Genomic DNA, 18,691 nt, shown 5'->3' with positions numbered 1-18,691 from the left:
TCTTACAATACAACCATGACTATACTTCAAACGTTCTTCACTAGCTGTGAGATCTGGTGTTTATGAAGGGGGTTTATTAAATGTGGAGCTTTTTTCCTCCGGCGCTAATGAACACATTTCTCCCATTTCCACCTTTGCGTGACATTAGAAATGTGGGGCAGGGGCAGCATGGGAGCGCAATTGTTAGCACTGCTGCCTCACGGCACCGTGGACCCGGGGTCGATCTCGGCCTCGAGTCACCATCCGTATGGAGTTTGCACATTCTCCCCATGTCTGCGTGTGTCTCACCCCCACGACCCAAAGATGTGCAGGTTAGATGGACTGGCCACACAAAATTGCTCTTAGTGTCCAAAAAAAGGTTAGGTGGGGTTACGGGGTATAGGATGGAAGTGTGGGCTTAGGTCGGGTGCTCTTTCCAAGGGTCGGTGCAGACTCAATGGGCCGATTGGCCTCCTGCTCTGTAAATTCTATGATGACTCCCTACAACAATTGGAAAGCAAACCGTCCCATTGCCAATTTGGATGATGCCTGATTGTCAGCCGAATGGCCTCCCCCACTGTCATAATATACACCAGTATATTATGGTACGGACACACACTGATGGACACACAGACACAACACCGCAGCCAATCACCAGTGAGAGCACCCGCACTATAAAGACAGGGGACATCAGAGTTCCCGCTCATTCGAGTAGCAGTTAGCTAGGAGCACAGAGCTCACAGCCTGCAACACAGACATTCACCATGTGCTGAGTGCATCAACTGGTTAGGACAAGGCAAAGGTCTTTAGTTAAAGCTGGTATTGTATTTACCCACAGTTCAAGTATGTTTAAATAGTTAACCTTTTAATAAAATAGTGTTGCACTACTTCAAGTGTTGGTGACCTGTATGTGATCCAGAACATCCAACACATCACCCACCACCCACCATTTTCAAAATGTGTATATCTGGTAAAGAGAAATGCTGAAGGGAAATGATATTGAGGCAGCGGAACCTTCCGTCGGCGATTAGGATTTCAGCGGATCCGTCCGGACACTGAACGGGCCGGACACGTTGAATCAATCAGGGCGCGGGGACGAACCAGCCGCTTACCGATTGGTCAGCCTGTGGAGGGCTGCCTCCCAAGCCCGCATTCCGATTGGAGGGCCGCGATGTCAATCAAGCTGGGTCGCTCCTTCGCCCCCGCGGTGAGTCGGCGCATGCGCGGACGGCAGCCAGGCGCTGCTCTCCGATTGGCGCCCGGAGCCGGAGGTGACGGTGGGGCGCGCTGGCGCGCGCGGGGCGAAGGGGGCGTTCGCATTTCCGGTGTCAGCCCTGACCTGCGGCTGGGTCCAGGTGAGGAGGCAACACTGCTCCCCAACCCCCCCCTCCCCCCCAGGTGAGAACTCACACTGCCTCCCCGGCAACTCCCTCCCACACTGTCCAGTCCCTGGCTGGGGCTGCTGGAAAGAATTGATTTTTTTAAAAATTCCCTCCCCCTATGTCTCACTTTCATCTGTTTAGAAACGGATAGAGGGAGACGAGAACCTGGGAGGGGGCAGAGTTTCACAGTAAGAGGCCTGGTTTTTCATATTGAGATGAGGAGAAATGTTTCTCTTGGAGGGTCATTGGGCTGTGGGATTCTCTTCAGAGAGCAGTGGCGTCTGGACCATTGAATTTATTCCAGGTTGAGTGGGACAGGTTCTTCATATGGGGGGGGTTCCAAGATTTATGGAGGGTGGCAGGCAGCAAAGTGGTGTTGGTACCATGACCGGATCATCCATTATCTTCTGGAATGGCAGCGCAGGCTAGTGCTGCTCCTAAACCCCGTGTGCCTGCCCTGGAACTGCTGTGATCGCTAATGAAGGCAGGCTTTAGTTTATGCTACCTTGCTGTTGCCCAAATGTGCAGCTTCTCCCACACCATTCAACCCCAATCTCAATGCGGCAGCACCAGAGACAGACTGGGGCCTGAGGTACCTGCTCTGCATTGTTTTGCAACCTCAAAATCTGGAACTCCCTCCCTAAAAGCAGTGTGGGTGCTGACAAAGGGTCACGTTGGACTCTAAACGTTAACTCTCCAGCATGCCAAGTATTTTGTTTTACTGTAGCACTGTCGGTGAAGCTACCGCAGGTGAACTGCAGCGGTTTAAGAAGGCAACTCGCCATCACCTTCTCAGAGGTCATTCAGGGATGTGCAATAAATTCTGGTATCTCACTTATGCTGTTTCCAGGCACTTCGTTGGATTCTGATGGCAGTTCATTGATCTTGAAATGTTAACTCTGTTTCTTGCTCCAAAGCTGCTGCCGGACCTGCTGAGTATTTGCAGCACTTAATGTTTTTATTTTTCAACAGTAGGTGGATAATTTGTTCTTGAAATGGATACGTGGCAGTCTAGTCTGCCACCTGACAACTCCCATCTGCTGCTTGGGTGGCGTGAAATTGTTTAAACATTTTTAGTTAATATGATTGAAAATTGTGTTTGGCAAATACAGACAATGTAATGAAAGTAGCTCCACCTTGCTATTAGTATATGTGAGTTTTATGTCAAAGTTTATTGGTCGCTATCTTCAATGAGCCAGGTAACCAAAATGACAGTACACAATGTCCATTAAACAGTTCTCTAACTGTCCTATTCTCAGGAATTGTTCAGGCGGTTGCTCTTTTCTTGGCTATCGGCAGACCCTAGTGAGGAACCATCTCCAACGTAAACTAATCACTTCCGGGTGTCGATTGAATTGGACGAGGGAGAATGAAGATGGAGCTGCACACGCTGGTATATTGAGAATCTTAGCAACTTGGAAGATGCAAGCTATCAGATACTTGAGAGCAACTGGATGAAGGATGTGATTTGAGCGGAGCAAAATGGCGAAACGGAAGAGAGGGTAAATAATCCTTGACTTAACATCTGGTGTCCTTAATACGCAGCATAAGTGGCTAACCACACTAGAGAAATAGAGGATAATATACAGCATAGACGAACATGACAGAATTAATTACAAACTCTTACACCCGCCCACTTCTGTGAAACCAGGAGTTACGGTAAGGATCTTCCAATTCCCATAGCCACAAAAGGAACATTTATGGCATGGTCTTCCAAAACTATAAGGAACAGGAAAAGAACTGATAACCGTGGGCCACAAACAAATGTTCATGTTTGATATAAACCAACGGGAAATTTGTTGGCACCTCCTTTTCGGACGTGCATTTTCCCAATGTAGCCAAGTGCATATTGACAGTGATATCCTATGAGAGAAATCACACTAATGCCAACATGTCCTTGTGTCAGGCTGTACCCCATAACCTGATTGGGAAACTTGAAACCATCATGGTCATATGCAGCTCAAAACACCCTGAACACAGTCCACATTTAAAACCCACAATGTCTCATTCATAGAATTTACAGTGCAGAAGGAGGCTATTCGGCCCATCGAGTCTGCACCGGCTCTTACGAAGAGCACCTTACTCAAGCCCACGTATCTACCCTATCCCCATAACCCACCCAGTAACCCCCACTTAACCTTTTTGGACACTAAGGGCAAAAGGTGTCCAAACCCGCACATCTTTGGACTGTGGGAGGAAACTGGAGCATCCGGAGGAAACCCACGCAGTCACGGGGAGAACATGCAGACTCCGCACAGTGACCCAGTCACTGGGTCGAACCTGGTCCCCTGGAGCTGTGAAGCAACTTTGCTAACCACTATGCTACCGTGCTGCCACATCATTGTACGGCTGAGTAATGTTTCCAGTTTATAGAGTGGGAAATATCGAATTCTGTATTAGGTCTTACTGAAATCATACAATGTACGATTTGCAATTTAGTTATATTAAATTATCATCAAAGTGAGTATGAGGAGGTCCTAGATCCCGCTTAAGAAATTTACTAAGAAAGTGAGATTTTCTGTTTGGACTCAGTAACTTTTCACTGAGACAGCAAGAATTTCATGCCCTATTTCTTTGGGTGCCTCAGCTAGCTAAGCTTCTCTGCTGGGAGTGAAATTGGATCTTTGAATCAAAAGCAAGAAATGGTCAATTTTTAAAAGATCCATTTTAACAATAGATGATCTGACTATAGTGTCGGCACAGTGGTGTAGTGGTTAGCACTACTGCTTCACGGTGCTGAGGTCACTCCGTGTGGAGTTTGCACATTCTGCGTGTGTCTCAGCCCCCACAACCCAGGAAGATGTGTAAAGTTCTCTCTAGATGACATTAGATAATAACAGGAGCAATTTGAGGTGCATATCATACAAGTGTCATGGTGCAGCTTTTGAAGTACAACGTGAATTTCTGCTTCGGCAACACCACAAACTTACAATCAGGTTAGCCATTTTACTGCACCTACTGTTCAATGAATGAGAGGCAACACAAAATACCTGCTACCAAGTACATTAGCTTAAGTGCAAATTTAAAGTGTGTTGGTACCACACACTCTACTTTCACTTGCTAACCAACACTTGAAAGCCTAACAGTTACAGCCAGGCTGTGGAACGGAGTTCCTCACTCTGTGACCAAATATGAACCATCAGTTACTTTGGGATGAACAATATCCAAAATAAATAACAGATGACTTCTTTCACACTTAATTCCTTATGAATCATTAAGATCTGCTGAACTGTAAAGTTAAAGTTGTTTTTTAAAGGTTGTACCACAACAAATTGGAGTCATCAGTAGTCAATAACCGTATGATCAACTCCTAAGAAGGCAGTTAGAACCTTTTAAAGTCCTCCCCCAATCCCAGAACAGACCCCAACAGAGGCTAGGATACTGGACCTTAACCCCAATATTTTACTTTATTTGTAAGAGGGTGCGGAAAGAATGATTCACTCCAGGAGCGATTGCACAAAGAAATGGGGCTTGGATATTGTTAAAACAAAACTTTATTATGACTTCAATATTAACCTTACTTAACTTCACACCTGAGAACCACACCCTCTGGGGCTGGTTTAGCACACTAAATAGCTGGCTTTTAAAGCAGACCAAGGCAGGCCAGCAGCACGGTTCAATTCCCGTACCAGCCTCCCCGAACAGGCGACTGGGGCTTTTCACAGTAACTTCATTGAAGCCTACTTGTGACAATAAGCGATTTTCATTTCAGAAGAAGTGTAACACTGCTCAATTTCCCATTAAACAACAAGAAAATAAAAACAGCTCCCAATCCAGCTTAAACCAGCATGACCTAAAGCAATACTTGTGTAATGAATTTTCTTTCAAATTTAAAAGTCAAATTACAGTTTGACAGAGTAGACGATGTATAGTATTCAAGAACAAAACCAGTGCATTTTCTCAATTGACCAGGTATGATGTAATGGCTGCCGGGAAGAGCATGAAGTACGAATCTCTGGTCCTTTTGTGCGAATGGGGCTCGTGCAGATTCACTGCCTCTGGGATGGAGGATTTCAGCAACCACATCGCAGGACATTTAAAGGACCAAGTCCAGGGGGTCGAAAATGACCTTGAACCACAAGGTAGGGCCACAGCACAGTGGATGGACAGTGTCGAATTATTTTGAGATTGTTAATAACTTTTGATTAAAAATGGTTGTTGCAACTAACTTCAGTGTGGCACTATGTATGAAAATAACTGGGAATTGGCCAGTAATCTGTAGAGGAAGAAAAAAATCTGCAGTTACAGCCCTTTTTTTACAATTGGCTATTTTTTGCCCCTTCTATTCAGAGTTGCATATGGCAGGCCATGAGTGGCTAGCTCTTGTGTTTCTATCACTGCTGCTCTGTTTTACCTACTCTGCTATAATTAGTGTATTCCTCTCCCTCTTTATGAATCCACTTTAAAGGTATTTCATGGTTTGTAAAGCAATTTGGGAAGTCTTGAGCCTGTAAAGCATGCTCTAAAATGCTGGTACTTTTCTTTGAAAATGTTAACATTTAGTATTCTGCCCACTGGGGCACAAGAAGCCAGTGGAGTTTGACGACCCAATGAAATTTTGGATCAGTTGGAGTTTCTGAAATATTAAAAATTTGCATAGCCACTTGCTGAGCCAGGAACGGAAACATTCCAAAGAAATAATTTGTTATTTTTTTCAACCGTGTAATGAGGATAAACTCCCATTTTAATAAATCTTCCTTCACACTTCTTTTTTTTCTTTAAATATAAATTTAGAGTACCCAATTTTTTTTTCACCCCCCCCCCCAAATTAAGGGGCAATTTAGCGTGGCCAATCCACCTAGCCTGCACATCTTTGGGTTGTGGGGGTGGAATCCACGCAGACATGGGGAGAATGTGCAAACACCACACGGACAGTGGCCCAGGGCTGGGATTCGAAGCCGGGTCTTCAGTGCTGCAGTCCCAGTGCTAACCACTGCGTCACATGCAGCCCTTTCCTTCACATTTCTGAAAGAATAATGTGTTGTCTGGAAATGTATTTTCATTATTATGTGTATATAGTCAATGCAGCTACTTAAGATAAACTTTTATTTTAAATTGCCCAAATTCAGACAGCATTCTAAGGAGAATTGTGCAATTTTAACATGATCTCTGCTGGCCCACGTTACATTTACTACTTTAGAACTGTTGCTTCAGCAATTTGGTAGCAGGTATTTTGTGTTGCCTCTCATTCATTGAACAGTAGGTGCAGTAAAATGGCTAACCTGATTGTAAGTTTGTGGTGTTGCCGAAGCAGAAATTCACGTTGTCGTGGATATTTGTTCCCACTGGCCCAAATCAAAGGAACTCGACATTTAAAAGGGGGCAAGCAAGTTAATGATTTGCTCAAGTACACAGACATATTCTGCAATGAAATAAAAAATTCAATAGAACATAATCCAACCCTTCCACCCTTTGGAATTCAAACAAGTTGCAATTTAAAAGCTTCAAATCCTGCAAATATGTCTTGCAGATAATACCGACTTGGGTGCTGGGGACTAAACATGGTTTCAAAGGTGAGATATGGAATCTTGTTTCACTAGAGGAAAACAATCCTGTGCTGATCCCGTTTTGTGTGTCTGTTTCTTAGAGGAGCACCAATGCCTGTGGACCGAGTGTGGGTTCTATTCCGTGGAGAGCTCAGCTGACCTGATCCGTCATGTTTACTTTCACGCCTACCACACAAAACTGAAGCACTGGGGTCTACAATCCCTGCAGGCTCAGACTGAACTCGAGCACTGTTTACTGGATCAGCAGAGCCGCAACGTCATTCCGGAAATCCCAGAGGGCTTTGTTTGTCTCTGGGGCCACTGTGACGTGAGTCAACCATTCAAATCTGAATTACGTTTCCTTGTTCTGTTTTCTCTGCTCGCTCTCTAGTTTACTTTAAACTTGCCCATGAGATGTTTTTTTAAAAAGTATTTCTGACCATCAACGATTAAAAAATTATCCTCGAGGCGAAAAGAACTATTTTGTGGTCAGAGTGATATCTGGAGAAGGAAACTGCGATTCACAAAGATTCATCCATGCAGCAGATCCTTTGTTACCCTGCAACATCTCCACTGATGCAAAAGCAAAACACTGCAGGCCCTGGAATTCTGAAATTACAAACAGCAAATGTTGGGGACACTCAGCAGGTCAAACGGCTGCGCTAGAGAGAGAGAAACAGTTAACGTTTCAGGTGGTGGCCTTTCGTTAAAACTGGAGCATTGAATTTGTTTCTCTCTCTAAGATGCATCTTTACTGATGGCCATAAGATGCATCTTTATTGATGGCCGTGTCAGTTTCTGGGGACTGGAAGATGATCCATCATTTGTGAACCTTTTTTAAAAAGTTTTTAAAAAAATCATTTTTACACAGTACCCAGGCCCCCCCCCAACGCCCAGCAGCAACCAGGTCCCCAAAGTGCAAAATGAACAACCCCCCCTCGACACTGTCCTCAACTTGAAGTGCTGTCGGAATTGGCCCCAGATCCTCAGCTTAGCTACCACCCAGAATACTTCCCTGGGGCTAGCGGCAGTGGTTGCCAGCACCCGCAGCTCTTGCAGGACCCCGCCTCCATCCGAATCCCCAAGGCTTCCAACTCGTTCCTCCAGCCATGCGCTTTCTCCGCATTCGCCGTCCAGTAATATTGCAGCAGAGTCGGAAGAGCAAAGCACTACGCACCCCTGCCCGACTGCCGCCCGCTTTGGAGCACCGCCTTCCTTATCCTCACCACCTTCCCTGCCCACACGAACGACGAGACCAGCCTATCCACACCTCGAAAAAAAATGCCGTTGGCAAAAAGGCCGGCAGACACTGGAACAGGAACAGAAACCGTGGCAAAATATTCATTTTGACTGCCTGCAGTCGGCCAGCCAACGACAAAGGGAGACTATCCCATCTCGCCAGGTCCTCCTTCACTTTCCTTACTAAACCTGTGAAATTTAGCTGAGGGAGTTGCGCCCAGTCATGCGCTATAATTTTGTGAACTATTAAACTCCTCTAGCCAGGAGGGTGATAACCTGATTTACAACGTTTTCTCCTGTTCTAATCTAAAGCAGACACTGGCACAGATTATGCATTGCTTTTTACAGCACGGTTGTGCTTTGCTGCTTTATTTCAGCATTTCTATTTTCTCCTTAGAGCACCTTTGAGAATCCGGAATGGTTCTACAGACACGTGGACATGCATGGAATGTGCTCAGACCGTGATGCAACCACAGATACTAATCTAATAATCCCCTGCTGTTGGAAAGGTGAGTTCATCTGGAACCAGACTGCACAAAAAACTCTCTGCTTAGTTCCACAGTTTCTATTTTGCAGACCCACCTCATCTGACTTGAGTGACGGTTAATGGGAAGGTTTCTTGACAGGGTAATTATAACAGGCCACAAGAATTATATAACATTCTTGCACAGGATGTCCCAAAGCACTGTGCAGCCGGTGAAGTACTCTTGGAAGTGTAGTCATTGTTGTAATGCAAGAAATGTGGCAGTCTGTTTGCTCACAGCAAAGCTCAAACAAAGAGTCACACGGACTCAGAACTTTAGCTCTGCTTCCCCCTCCACAGCTGCTGTCAGACCTGCTGAGCTTTTCCAACACTTTCTGTTTTTATTCAGGAGCAATTAATTTCCAGTTTTCTGTCTTTTTAGATTGCGAGGCAACTTTCAAAGTGAAATTTAAACTGCGGGAGCATTTACGTAGTCACACACAGGAGAAAGTTGTGGCCTGCCCTACCTGTGGAGGGATGTTTGCCAGCAACACCAAATTCTTTGATCATATCCGGAGGCAGACAGCCATGGAATGTAAGTAAAAATTCCTTAGGATGCAGCAGGGGGGGCCTGGTTTCGTAGTTTCGCATTTGTATAATTTCCCAAGATAGGAACTCTCTCTTTGAAACTTGGCATCTCCGTTACCTGAAGCCAATTTAAGACATGGGAATGCGAGATACATAACAGGGCTCCCATCAACATCAGAAGGCTGCGAATCATCCCTGGAGCAAACACGAATTGTTAAATGGTCTCATTGAGTGGATCGATTTGTTGCCGTGGTGTGGCAATACCCTGTGAAAGAAACGTGATGTTGATGTAAAGCCACTGACTTCAAACTGGGTTGTGGCTGAGCATGCTGTTTAATGCCATTGACACAGACACAGAACTTCACAGAGACAGCTTGTGAATACGGTACTGAACCTATTACTAAAAGAATCGTGTATCACAATTTTTGTTTCGCTAGACCAGCGGTTTCAATGCTCCCACTGTTCAAAGAGATTTGCCACTGAAAGGCTACTCAGGGACCACATGCGGCATCATGGTAAGCAGAGTTTTATGCTGTTGCTTATCTTTATATCCAGGATCTTTTCACACAAAACAGTTGGCCCTTTCAGTCACACTGTCTGTTTTATAAGAATGAAATAACGGCTTTCACCAACATAATTTGTGTTCCATTTTAATGACAAACCACGCAGTAACCTCATCCCTTGAAGATTCTTAATGCATTTCACCTTCCCGCAGGTGATTTCCAGGATTTCCCCTCCTTAGTAGTGGGAGTCACTTAGTTGCGTAATCTATGATGTCAATAACAGTGTATTATAGACATTGCTTTCTTTCATTATTCCACGCATATTCAAGCACAATTGGGGAAAGTTCAATATCCACCTGGTGTTGCCTAGGCATTGATTCTTCAGTCCTGAATTGAATACTTGAGTGATGGCCTTTATACATGTCAACTAAGTAGCACAGTAATCATCTCTTTCCATTAGATACCATTACCGTCCCCCCCCCATCCTCCTCAAAAGAAAATTAACTTCTCTCAAATCAAGATTGGATATGAAAATCTTGCAAAATAATTAGGAAAATAAAATGGGATGTTAGTGTGATTTTTAGTTTAGACTCTTGTACGAAGACGAAAAGTCAGTCATCCTATGTCTCCGTAAAGAGTTGGCTATCCCTTTATTGTGAGGACGCACATGAAATACTCAGCTGGGTTTGAGAGAACATTGAATGTTTTTTTTTCCAGTGAACTATTACAAGTGCCCATTTTGTGATATGACCTGCCCAGCACCTTCTGCCTTGCGGAACCACATCAAATTCCGCCATAGCGATGAGAAACCATTCCGCTGCGAGTACTGCGAGTACAGGTACGTCCTTCAGTTAAACCTTTGGTGTATCTTGCCCAGTCGTTCCTGCTTTTCCAGTTCCATATTACTCTCTGCTTTCCTGAAGTATGGATCGATCTGGCGTCCCTCGTAGCTTGCTTTGCTTGCTTTCGTACCCCTCAAATTTGTATGCCGTTGCTACCATTTCGCCAGCCAATTGAAACAAATCTGTCTCAGTTTACCCTGTCATAGCCCTTTGTAATCTGGGTGATCTTTTTGAACCAAGTGGAGAAAGCTCTACGTCTCAAATGTGTTTTTGCAGCTTTTAATCGCTACACCCCAGTAACAATCTATGTGCAACATTTGTATTGTTTGTATGTCTTTCTCATGAATAAGGTGCCCAGAACCCGATGGAACAGTACACACTGCACCTTTCCAGTCAAAAAAACAACTTCCTTTCAGAGTTGCCCCTTGCTCTCCGATAATGTTTATTCATGCAATCATGGCCCCCTTATTCCATGTTCCATTAATTTAGTATTTTTGTGGTAGTGTGTGCCATCGGGACCTCGTACAACAGCCTAACCCACCTGACGAACCCCTCCCCAAACCCAAACCTCTTCAGCACCTCCCACAAGTACCCCCACTCTACCCTATCGAAGGCCTTCTCAGCATCCATCGCCACCACTATCTCCGCCACCCCCTCCCTCGCCGGCATCATAATAACGTTCAGGAGCCTCCGCACATTCGCGTTCAACTGCCTCCCCTTCACGAACCCCGTCTGGTCTTCGTGGATGAACTGCGGCACCCAATCCTCAATTCTCGTGGCGAAGACCTTCGCCACCACCTTGGCATCTACATTTAACAACAAAATCGGCCTGTAAGACCCACACTGCAGGGGATCCTTGTCCCGCTTCAGGATCAAGGAGATCAGTGCCCGGGACATCGTCGGGGGCAAAGCCCCCCCCTCCCTTGCCTCATTGAAGGTCCTAACCAGCAACGGGCCCGACAGGTCCACATATGTTTTGTAAAATTCGACCGGGAAACGGTCCGGCCCCAGTGCCTTCCCCGCCTGCATGCTCCCTATCCCTTTGGCCAGCTCCTCCAGCCCACTCGGGCCCCTAATCCCGCCACCAGTCCCTCCTCCACCTTCGGGAACCTCAGTTGGTCCAGAAAGCGGCCCATTCCTCCCTCCAGTGAGAGCTCGGACTGATACAGTTCCTCGTAAAAGTCCCTGAAGATCCCATTGATGCCAACCCCACTCTGCACCACACTCCCTCCCCTATCCTTAACTCCCCGATCACCCTAGCTGCGTCCTGCTTCCGAAGCTGATGCGCCAGCATCCGACTCGCCTTTTCCCCATATTCGTACATCGCCCCCTGGGTCTTCCTCCACTGCGCCTCCGCCTTCCTGGTGGTCAACAGGTCGAATTCGGCCTGGAGGCTACGCCTCTCCCTCAACAGTCCCTCCTCCGGCACCTCCGCGTACCTCCTGTCTACCCTCACTATCTCTCCCACCAGCCTCTCCCTCTGCTCTCTCCTCTCCTTGTGGACCCGAATGGAGATAAGCTCTCCCCTAACCACCGCCTTCAGCGCCTCCCAGACCATCCCCACTCGGACCTCCCCGTTATCGTTGGCCTCCAGGTACCTATCTATGCTTCCTCGGACCCGCTCGCTCACCTCCTCGTCCACCAACAGCCCCACCTCCAAGCGCCACAACGGGCGCTGGTCCCTCTCCTCCCCCAGCTCTAGGTCTACTTAATGCGGGGCGTGATCCAAAATGGCTATCGCCGAGTACTCTGTATCCTCTACTCTCGCAATCAGCGCCCTGCTCATAACAAAAAAGTCGATCCGGGGATAGGCCTCATGAACGTGCGAGAAGAATGAAAATTCCCTAGCCCCCGGCCTTGCAAATCTCCCCCTCCCATCTGGTCCATTAACCCCCTCAGCACTTTAGCTGCCCCCGGCCTCCTACCCGTCCTGGATCTGGAGTGATCCAATGCTGGATCCAACACCGTGTTAAAGTCCCCCCCCCCCATTATCAGGCCCCCCCACTTCCAAGTCCAGGATCCGACCCAACATGTGCCGCATAAAGCCCGCATCGTCCCAGTTCGGGGCGTACACGTTGACCAGCACCACCCTCTCCCCTTGCAGCTTACCACTTACCATTACGTACCTGCCGCCATTGTCTTGTCACAATGCTCAACGCCTCGAACGACACCCTCTTTCCCACCAAGATCCCCACCCCCACCCCCGATTTTTGGCATCCAGCCCCGAATGAAACAACTGACCTACCCACCCCTTCCTCAATCTTACCTGGTCTGCTACCTTCAGGTGCGTCTCCTGGAGCATGACCACATCCGCCTTCAGGTGCACGTACACGCGGACCCGCTTAACCGGCCCGTTCAGCCCCCTTACGTTCCAGGTTATCAGCTGGATCAGGGGGCTACCCGCCCCCCTCCCCCGCCGACTAGCCATAACCCCTCCTCGGCCAGCCACGCGCCCGCACCCCACGCCTGGCCCGTTCCCCACGGCGGCAGACCCCGTCCCACCCCCCTCTACTTACTCCAGCTTCCCCTTGACCATACCTGCAGCAGCCCGGTCTCTCTCCTTCTCCCCCCCCCCCCCCCCCCCCCCCCCCCCCCCAGCTAGGACACCTCCTAGCTGCATTGCTCCCCCCATTGTACTCCTGCAGGTCTGCTGACCCCGGCCGCTCCCGCCTCTCCTTCGACTCCTCCCATTGTGGGACTTCCCCTCCCCCTCCATTACCCACCAGCAGGCTCTCCGCCTCCCCCTTCCATCCCAAGCGCGGGGGGAAAAACCGCGCTTCCCTGCCCCGGCCCCGCCCCCTCCAGCCTTCAGCGCGGGAAAAGGCCTGCGCTTTCCACCTGCCTGGCCACGCCTCCTGACGCAGCTCCTTTTACAGGCCCAGTCCCCTCACCCCCGACTCGGGCCTCACCCTCCCCCGCGGGGCCCCATCCCCCCTACCGGCCATCCACCCCCTACTCCGTTTACTTGCCCCCTCCAAGAGCCCACCCGACAGACCCAACCAAAACAGTGCCCTAACCACCCACACCGAACCAAAAATAAACAAGAACAAAGAACCTCCCCCTCAAAATGTAACACAACAACAACAATCCCCGACCATCCCCACGCCCGACCCCCCATCCCGACCCTCAGTTTGTGTCCAGCTCCTCGGCCTGAACAAAGGCCCACGCCTCCTCCGGTGACTCAAAATAATGGTGCCGGTACTTTAGGTGACCCACAGTCGCGCCGGCTGCAGCGTGCCAAACTTCACCCCCTTCATGTGCAGCACCGCCTTCGCCCGGTTGTACCCGGCCCTCTTCTTCACCACCTCCGCACTCCAGTCCTGATATATTCGAACCTCCGCGTTCTCCCACCTGCTGCTCCTCTCTTTCTTGGCCCACCTGAGTATGCATTCCCGATCAGCGAACCGATGAAACTGCACCAGCACCGCTCGCGGCGGCTCGTTAGCCTTGGGCCTCCTCCACCAGCACTCTATGGGCCCCTTCCAGCTCCAGGGGCTTCTGGAAGGACCCCGCTCTCATCAGCGAGTTTAACATGGTGACCACATAGGCCGCCACATCTGACTCCTCCAGCCCCTCCGGGAGGCCCAGGATCTGCAGATTCTTCCACCTTGACTGATTCTCCATCTCCTCGAACCGTTCCTGCCATTTCTTGTGGACCGCCTCGTGCGCCTCCACCTTTACCGCTAGGCCCAAGATCTCGTCCTCGTTATCTGAGATCTTTTGTCGGACCTTGCGAATCGCCACCCCCTGGGCTGTCTGGGTCTCCAGCAGCTTATCAATAGAAGCCTTCATTGGCTCCAGCAGGTCCGCTTTGAGCTCCCTGAAGCAGCGCTGGATAACCTCCTGCTGCTCCTGCGCCCACTGCATCCACGCTGCCTGGTCCCCGCCCGCTGCCATCTTGCTCTTCTTCCCTCGCGCATTTATTGGCTTCACCACCACTTTTTTTAGTCGCCCCGCTCCTGGTTCAAGCCATGCACTTGTCGGGGGAATGTTGCAGTCTTCTTCCCACACCGGGAAATGTCTAAAAAATGCCGTTGGGGGCCCTGAAAAGAGCCCAAAAGTCCATCCCAAGCGGGAGCTGCCGAAAGTGCGACTTAGCTCTGCATAGCCGCAAGATCACTTTTGATACCCACAACAACATTTTTCACATTTGAGAAAGTGAGCAAACGTTCCTAATGGCCTGTCTCCCAGTGCCCTGCTGTCATTTGCATCTGCGCAGGTTTGCGATCTGCATTAAGATATTTTAAGAGGTAACTGGTGTAATTTGTTTCCTCTCAGCTGCAAGAACTTAGTGGATCTAAGGAAGCATTTGGATACACACAGTGAGGATCCTACTTATCGCTGTGAGCTTGCAGGATGTACATTCAGTGCACGATCTCAATATTCCATCAAGTCCCATTACAGGAAAGTACATGAGGTAAGCAGTTGAAGGCAGTGAATGTTTTTGCCACTGTTTTTTAAAAAGTGAAATATGTAATGCCCAACAGAACTGAATGATCCACCTGTAAGGCCATCGTCTCCCACTGATATGGGATGTTGCATCGATTAAAAATGTAGGTGATTGTTTAGTAGCCCTCGCAGTGGTTTGATGATCACTGTTGACCTCAAATGAAACTGCTAATGCACATGTTAAACCGATGCCTCTGGGCTGGACTTGCGTTGTATTTCACAAACCCGCATAAGAAACTCGAACTTGAGGTCTACTGTTGTAAAGAGTGGAGTGGATGACTGAATTGATCTATGATTGCTGGTGAGGGCAGGATTTCTGTGTTTTCTCCCTTCCACATTTCCTTGATCTACCCTATCCACAGCCGGAAAAGTAGGCAAGTGAAAAATATGGTCTCGAGCATCTCGGGAACGCTTTACTAGGACATGCTCTTGGTAGCAGTTCGCTGGAGCTCTCGGATTTATTTTTTTCCAATTATGTTATTAGCACTGGATTTGTTAGCATTAACTGAATATTTAGTTGACACTTTCATCAGGGCCTCGTTTGCTCTCCAGAAGCCAATTTCCAAGATTGAGGATTTACATTTCATTCTGTTTTGCGGAAAAAAGGAACCAAGTTACATTAATTCTTCATTACGGTTATCAACGTTTCTGCTCCCTAATTATATCAGGGCCTTAGTCTTTCAGATCATTTGTGGCTGTTTATCTTGCACAGACTAGTTAAGATATTTAACTGTGGACTCTGACTTTCCCAGGGAGATTTGGAACCCAGATACAAATGCCATGTTTGTGACAAATGTTTCACCAGAGGTAACAATCTGACTGTGCACCTCAGGAAGAAGCATCAGTTTAAGTGGCCTTCAGGTCACCCACGATTCAGGTACGGTGACATTTCTCCATTTTTTCACATGATTCTGTCGCTCTTGATTTCATGTTGGGTCGTGTACAATCTCTTGGCTGATGGGGAAGGTCCTCTGTCACTCTATAATGAGCAAGATTGATGATGCATAAGAATTGGGGGAGGAATGGGGGTTTGCAAACCAACTGATATCTTGTTGCTTCCCTGCCTCACTATATCACTCCTGTGCCCAGAAATTATGAATTTACATAAACAAATCTGTGTACATAAATTAATGTTTTGCCCTATTGAGTGTGACAGCGAGCTTGTCTTGCTCTTTTGATTCATTTCAAATAGAAGTGATACTGTAAATGATTTGCTCATGTGCCGTTCCATAGGCTGTGAATTTCCTTGTACATATCATTCCACTTTAAAATGGTGATTGGTTATGTGAATTGAGACTCCATAAATCTTCCAACACTCAGATTGCCATAAATATATTCTTCAATTAAATTGAAGTGTCAGAATCATAGTGAGTTGTTTATCTTTACTGTATCTAGGTTAAATCACATGATTCCAAGGAAACTGGGTCACCTTGTTGTCCTTTCCGATTTCTCCTGATTTAAAAACAGATACGTTTAGCGTAGGATCAAGACAACCTGTCCTTTCTCAGCAACACTAAACTCAGCACTGAAATGACAAACTTACTGTTTTCATATTCGATTAATGGGAGGCATCTCTTTGGCTGTATAAAATGAATTACTACTCGGGGATGCAAAGTTGCCCAAAGTTTGGTGCTAAGTGAGTTTGCAGTCTCCATTTCAATGGGAATGGCTACTTTGGGAAAATGAAACTGCTTTTGTGGAATGAGCACTTGTTCTTGGGCTGGGCTTTGCTTCTGTATCAAATTATTTTAGCTGTCTCGAGCAGAAAGGTGTTTCATTCCTCAGAATGGCCTTGGACTGAAGAAGAGATTTTGTTTTAGAAACTCCTTTAGATTTGAACAAAATATGTAAGGAAATATAAAAACCAGGCCCGGTTTTTAAAAACAAAAAATGTACAGTTATTTGGGAAGAGTGAGAAATGGGGAAATGACCCACTGACACGGCTAATCTGCACTTTAACTCCATCTGCCTGGAGTTTTTGGCTTGCAAAAACCTTATTGATCTCGGGTAGAAATTCATAAGTAAGCCAGCTTCCCCTGCTTTTTGTATGAAAAAATGCTTTCTAACTTCTCTCCTGAATGGCCGAGCTGTGGTTTTAAGGCTATGTTTGCTTGTGCTACAAGGGTAACGTACCTGAGCTGGTCCATTGGACGAGAGGAAATGAGGTGCCTATTTTTGTCTACTCGTGGAAACAATGGGGGCATCCTGTGGCAGAAACGTAGTATCATTCTTGGCCGATGTGATGTTTTGACCAGGACCTATCATGGGTCTATGAACCGTTGATCCTGACCACCTATGGCTTCACTCGGGAAGGCATTCTCGTGGCATGGCTTGTGAATGGCATGTTGGCTCAGCACATGGATGCACTTGTCCTGGGCTCATGTCTGCCATTTCCCACAGCAATTCATGAGTATTGCTGATTGCAAGTTAGCTCTTTGCTAGAAGGAGAAGATGGGGGAAAAAATACTTCCCCTGCAGACAGACCATCTCCTGACCCTAGTATCTTGCCTGAGAGCTAAAAGCAGGTCGCCTCTTCTGGATAAGGAACTTGCAAGTTGTTGGAAAAGCATTAAAAGAAATAGCTAATGGGGCACGAATTGCATGTTCTCACCTTTTTACATTAATGTTCATTCATCCAGATACAAAGAGCACGAGGATGGTTACATGCGTCTGCAATTGGTCCGTTACGAGAGTGTCGAACTGACCGAGCAATTAATGAAAGACCGGGAAAAGCAGGATGGCCGTGTGGACAGCACGTCGGAGAGTTTGATTTTATCGGAAGCAAACCTAAGAGGGATTATACTGGAACCAATAGAGGAAACAAACAGTGAGGAGCATGACACAGGGAGGCAGAGCCCCGATGCTCTGAGCTGTTGTACAGCCGAATATGTGGAACATCCCAATCACGATGTGGCTGCTGGAGAGCAACATCGGCAAGAATCACCGTTAGATTCCCCTGACTCGAATAAAAACCCCATTATCCGAGTGGTCAATCGGACAAATGAGAATGGGGAAAATGAAACCGTTTACTACGTTCTGACCAATGCACCACATATCCCAGGGAACGCAGAAGCATCTGCTGAGGACATTAATATGGAGGTTGAGGGGACCTCCACTGACAATATAGAAAAGACTGCGGAAGAACTAGGCATTCAAATAATTGGCTAGGAGCTAGGATTAGCCACCCACGCACATCACCACTTGATGCAAATTTTAAGCCTTGATCTGATCTGCATATTCAGTTTTACCTTGGAGTCAGGAATGAGCTTTGCGATGTTGTATGGATTTGGTTGGCCAACATGGGCTGTATTTCTAGTCATGTTTCTTTAATTTACCCCTCCCTTCAAGACAAGCCTCATTATGTTCCAGCTGTAGTGTTGTCGGGCACAGTGCGGTTCCTACTAAATTATGCTTTAAAGATTAGGTCAAACAAATCTGTTAGAAAATAGATTTTGACAGATGGGTGATCAGTGTCAATACAGCAAATACAGTTTTCACCAGCAAATGTATTTTTATTGTGTAAAAGTCCTCTGGTGTTATTGCTGTTCATTTTTCAAGAAATGCGCTATCTTTATTGCCCTGCAATCCTATTCATTAACTGTTATAAAATAACTCCTCCTTACTCTTGAGGATTAGGAATTATTATAGAAAATTTCCTCTTTGTTGCCTTCAGGTACTCTTACTTTCCTCCTCCATCAGGTACCATACTCTAATTGGCAATCATGGACTTAGATTAGGCTGGTGCATGATTTTGCTTGGC

General features: G+C 47.1%; 1 protein-coding gene across 3 annotated transcripts; it reads left to right on the top strand.

Moving 5' to 3' along the window:
* Positions 1 to 1,218: 1,218 nt before the first annotated feature.
* On the top strand, positions 1,219 to 18,440 carry hinfp (histone H4 transcription factor). 3 transcript variants are annotated; one of them, XM_072486523.1, is made up of 11 exons: positions 1,219 to 1,334; positions 2,621 to 2,863; positions 5,274 to 5,443; positions 6,949 to 7,175; positions 8,484 to 8,595; positions 8,992 to 9,144; positions 9,575 to 9,652; positions 10,358 to 10,478; positions 14,761 to 14,899; positions 15,684 to 15,808; positions 17,571 to 18,440. In XM_072486523.1, the coding sequence occupies exons 2-11, from the start codon at positions 2,844 to 2,846 to the stop codon at positions 18,097 to 18,099; spliced, it is 1,674 nt and encodes a 557-aa protein (XP_072342624.1). In that variant the 5' UTR covers positions 1,219 to 1,334; positions 2,621 to 2,843; the 3' UTR covers positions 18,100 to 18,440. The 3 variants fall into 3 exon arrangements, with proteins under 3 accessions (XP_072342624.1, XP_072342625.1, XP_072342626.1); XM_072486524.1 differs by having other exon boundaries at positions 1,333 to 1,377; XM_072486525.1 differs by lacking the exons at positions 1,219 to 1,334; positions 2,621 to 2,863 and having other exon boundaries at positions 5,287 to 5,443; positions 6,832 to 7,175.
* Positions 18,441 to 18,691: the final 251 nt, after the last annotated feature.

This window comes from Scyliorhinus torazame, chromosome 21, assembly GCF_047496885.1.
Source record: "Scyliorhinus torazame isolate Kashiwa2021f chromosome 21, sScyTor2.1, whole genome shotgun sequence".
In the NCBI taxonomy this organism is placed as follows: Eukaryota; Metazoa; Chordata; class Chondrichthyes; order Carcharhiniformes; family Scyliorhinidae; genus Scyliorhinus; species Scyliorhinus torazame.
The sequence above is the reverse complement of the archived record's forward strand: the minus strand, read 5'-3'. Positions and strand labels throughout refer to the sequence as shown.

Excerpts from the sequence above, each read along its gene's own strand:
- hinfp (XM_072486523.1), top strand. The coding sequence starts at position 2,844 with ATGGCGAAACGGAAGAGAGG. Across the intron at positions 10,479-14,760 it reads TGCGAGTACTGCGAGTACAG|CTGCAAGAACTTAGTGGATC; the intron begins GTACGTCCTTCA and ends GTTTCCTCTCAG. Across the intron at positions 14,900-15,683 it reads ATTACAGGAAAGTACATGAG|GGAGATTTGGAACCCAGATA; the intron begins GTAAGCAGTTGA and ends TGACTTTCCCAG.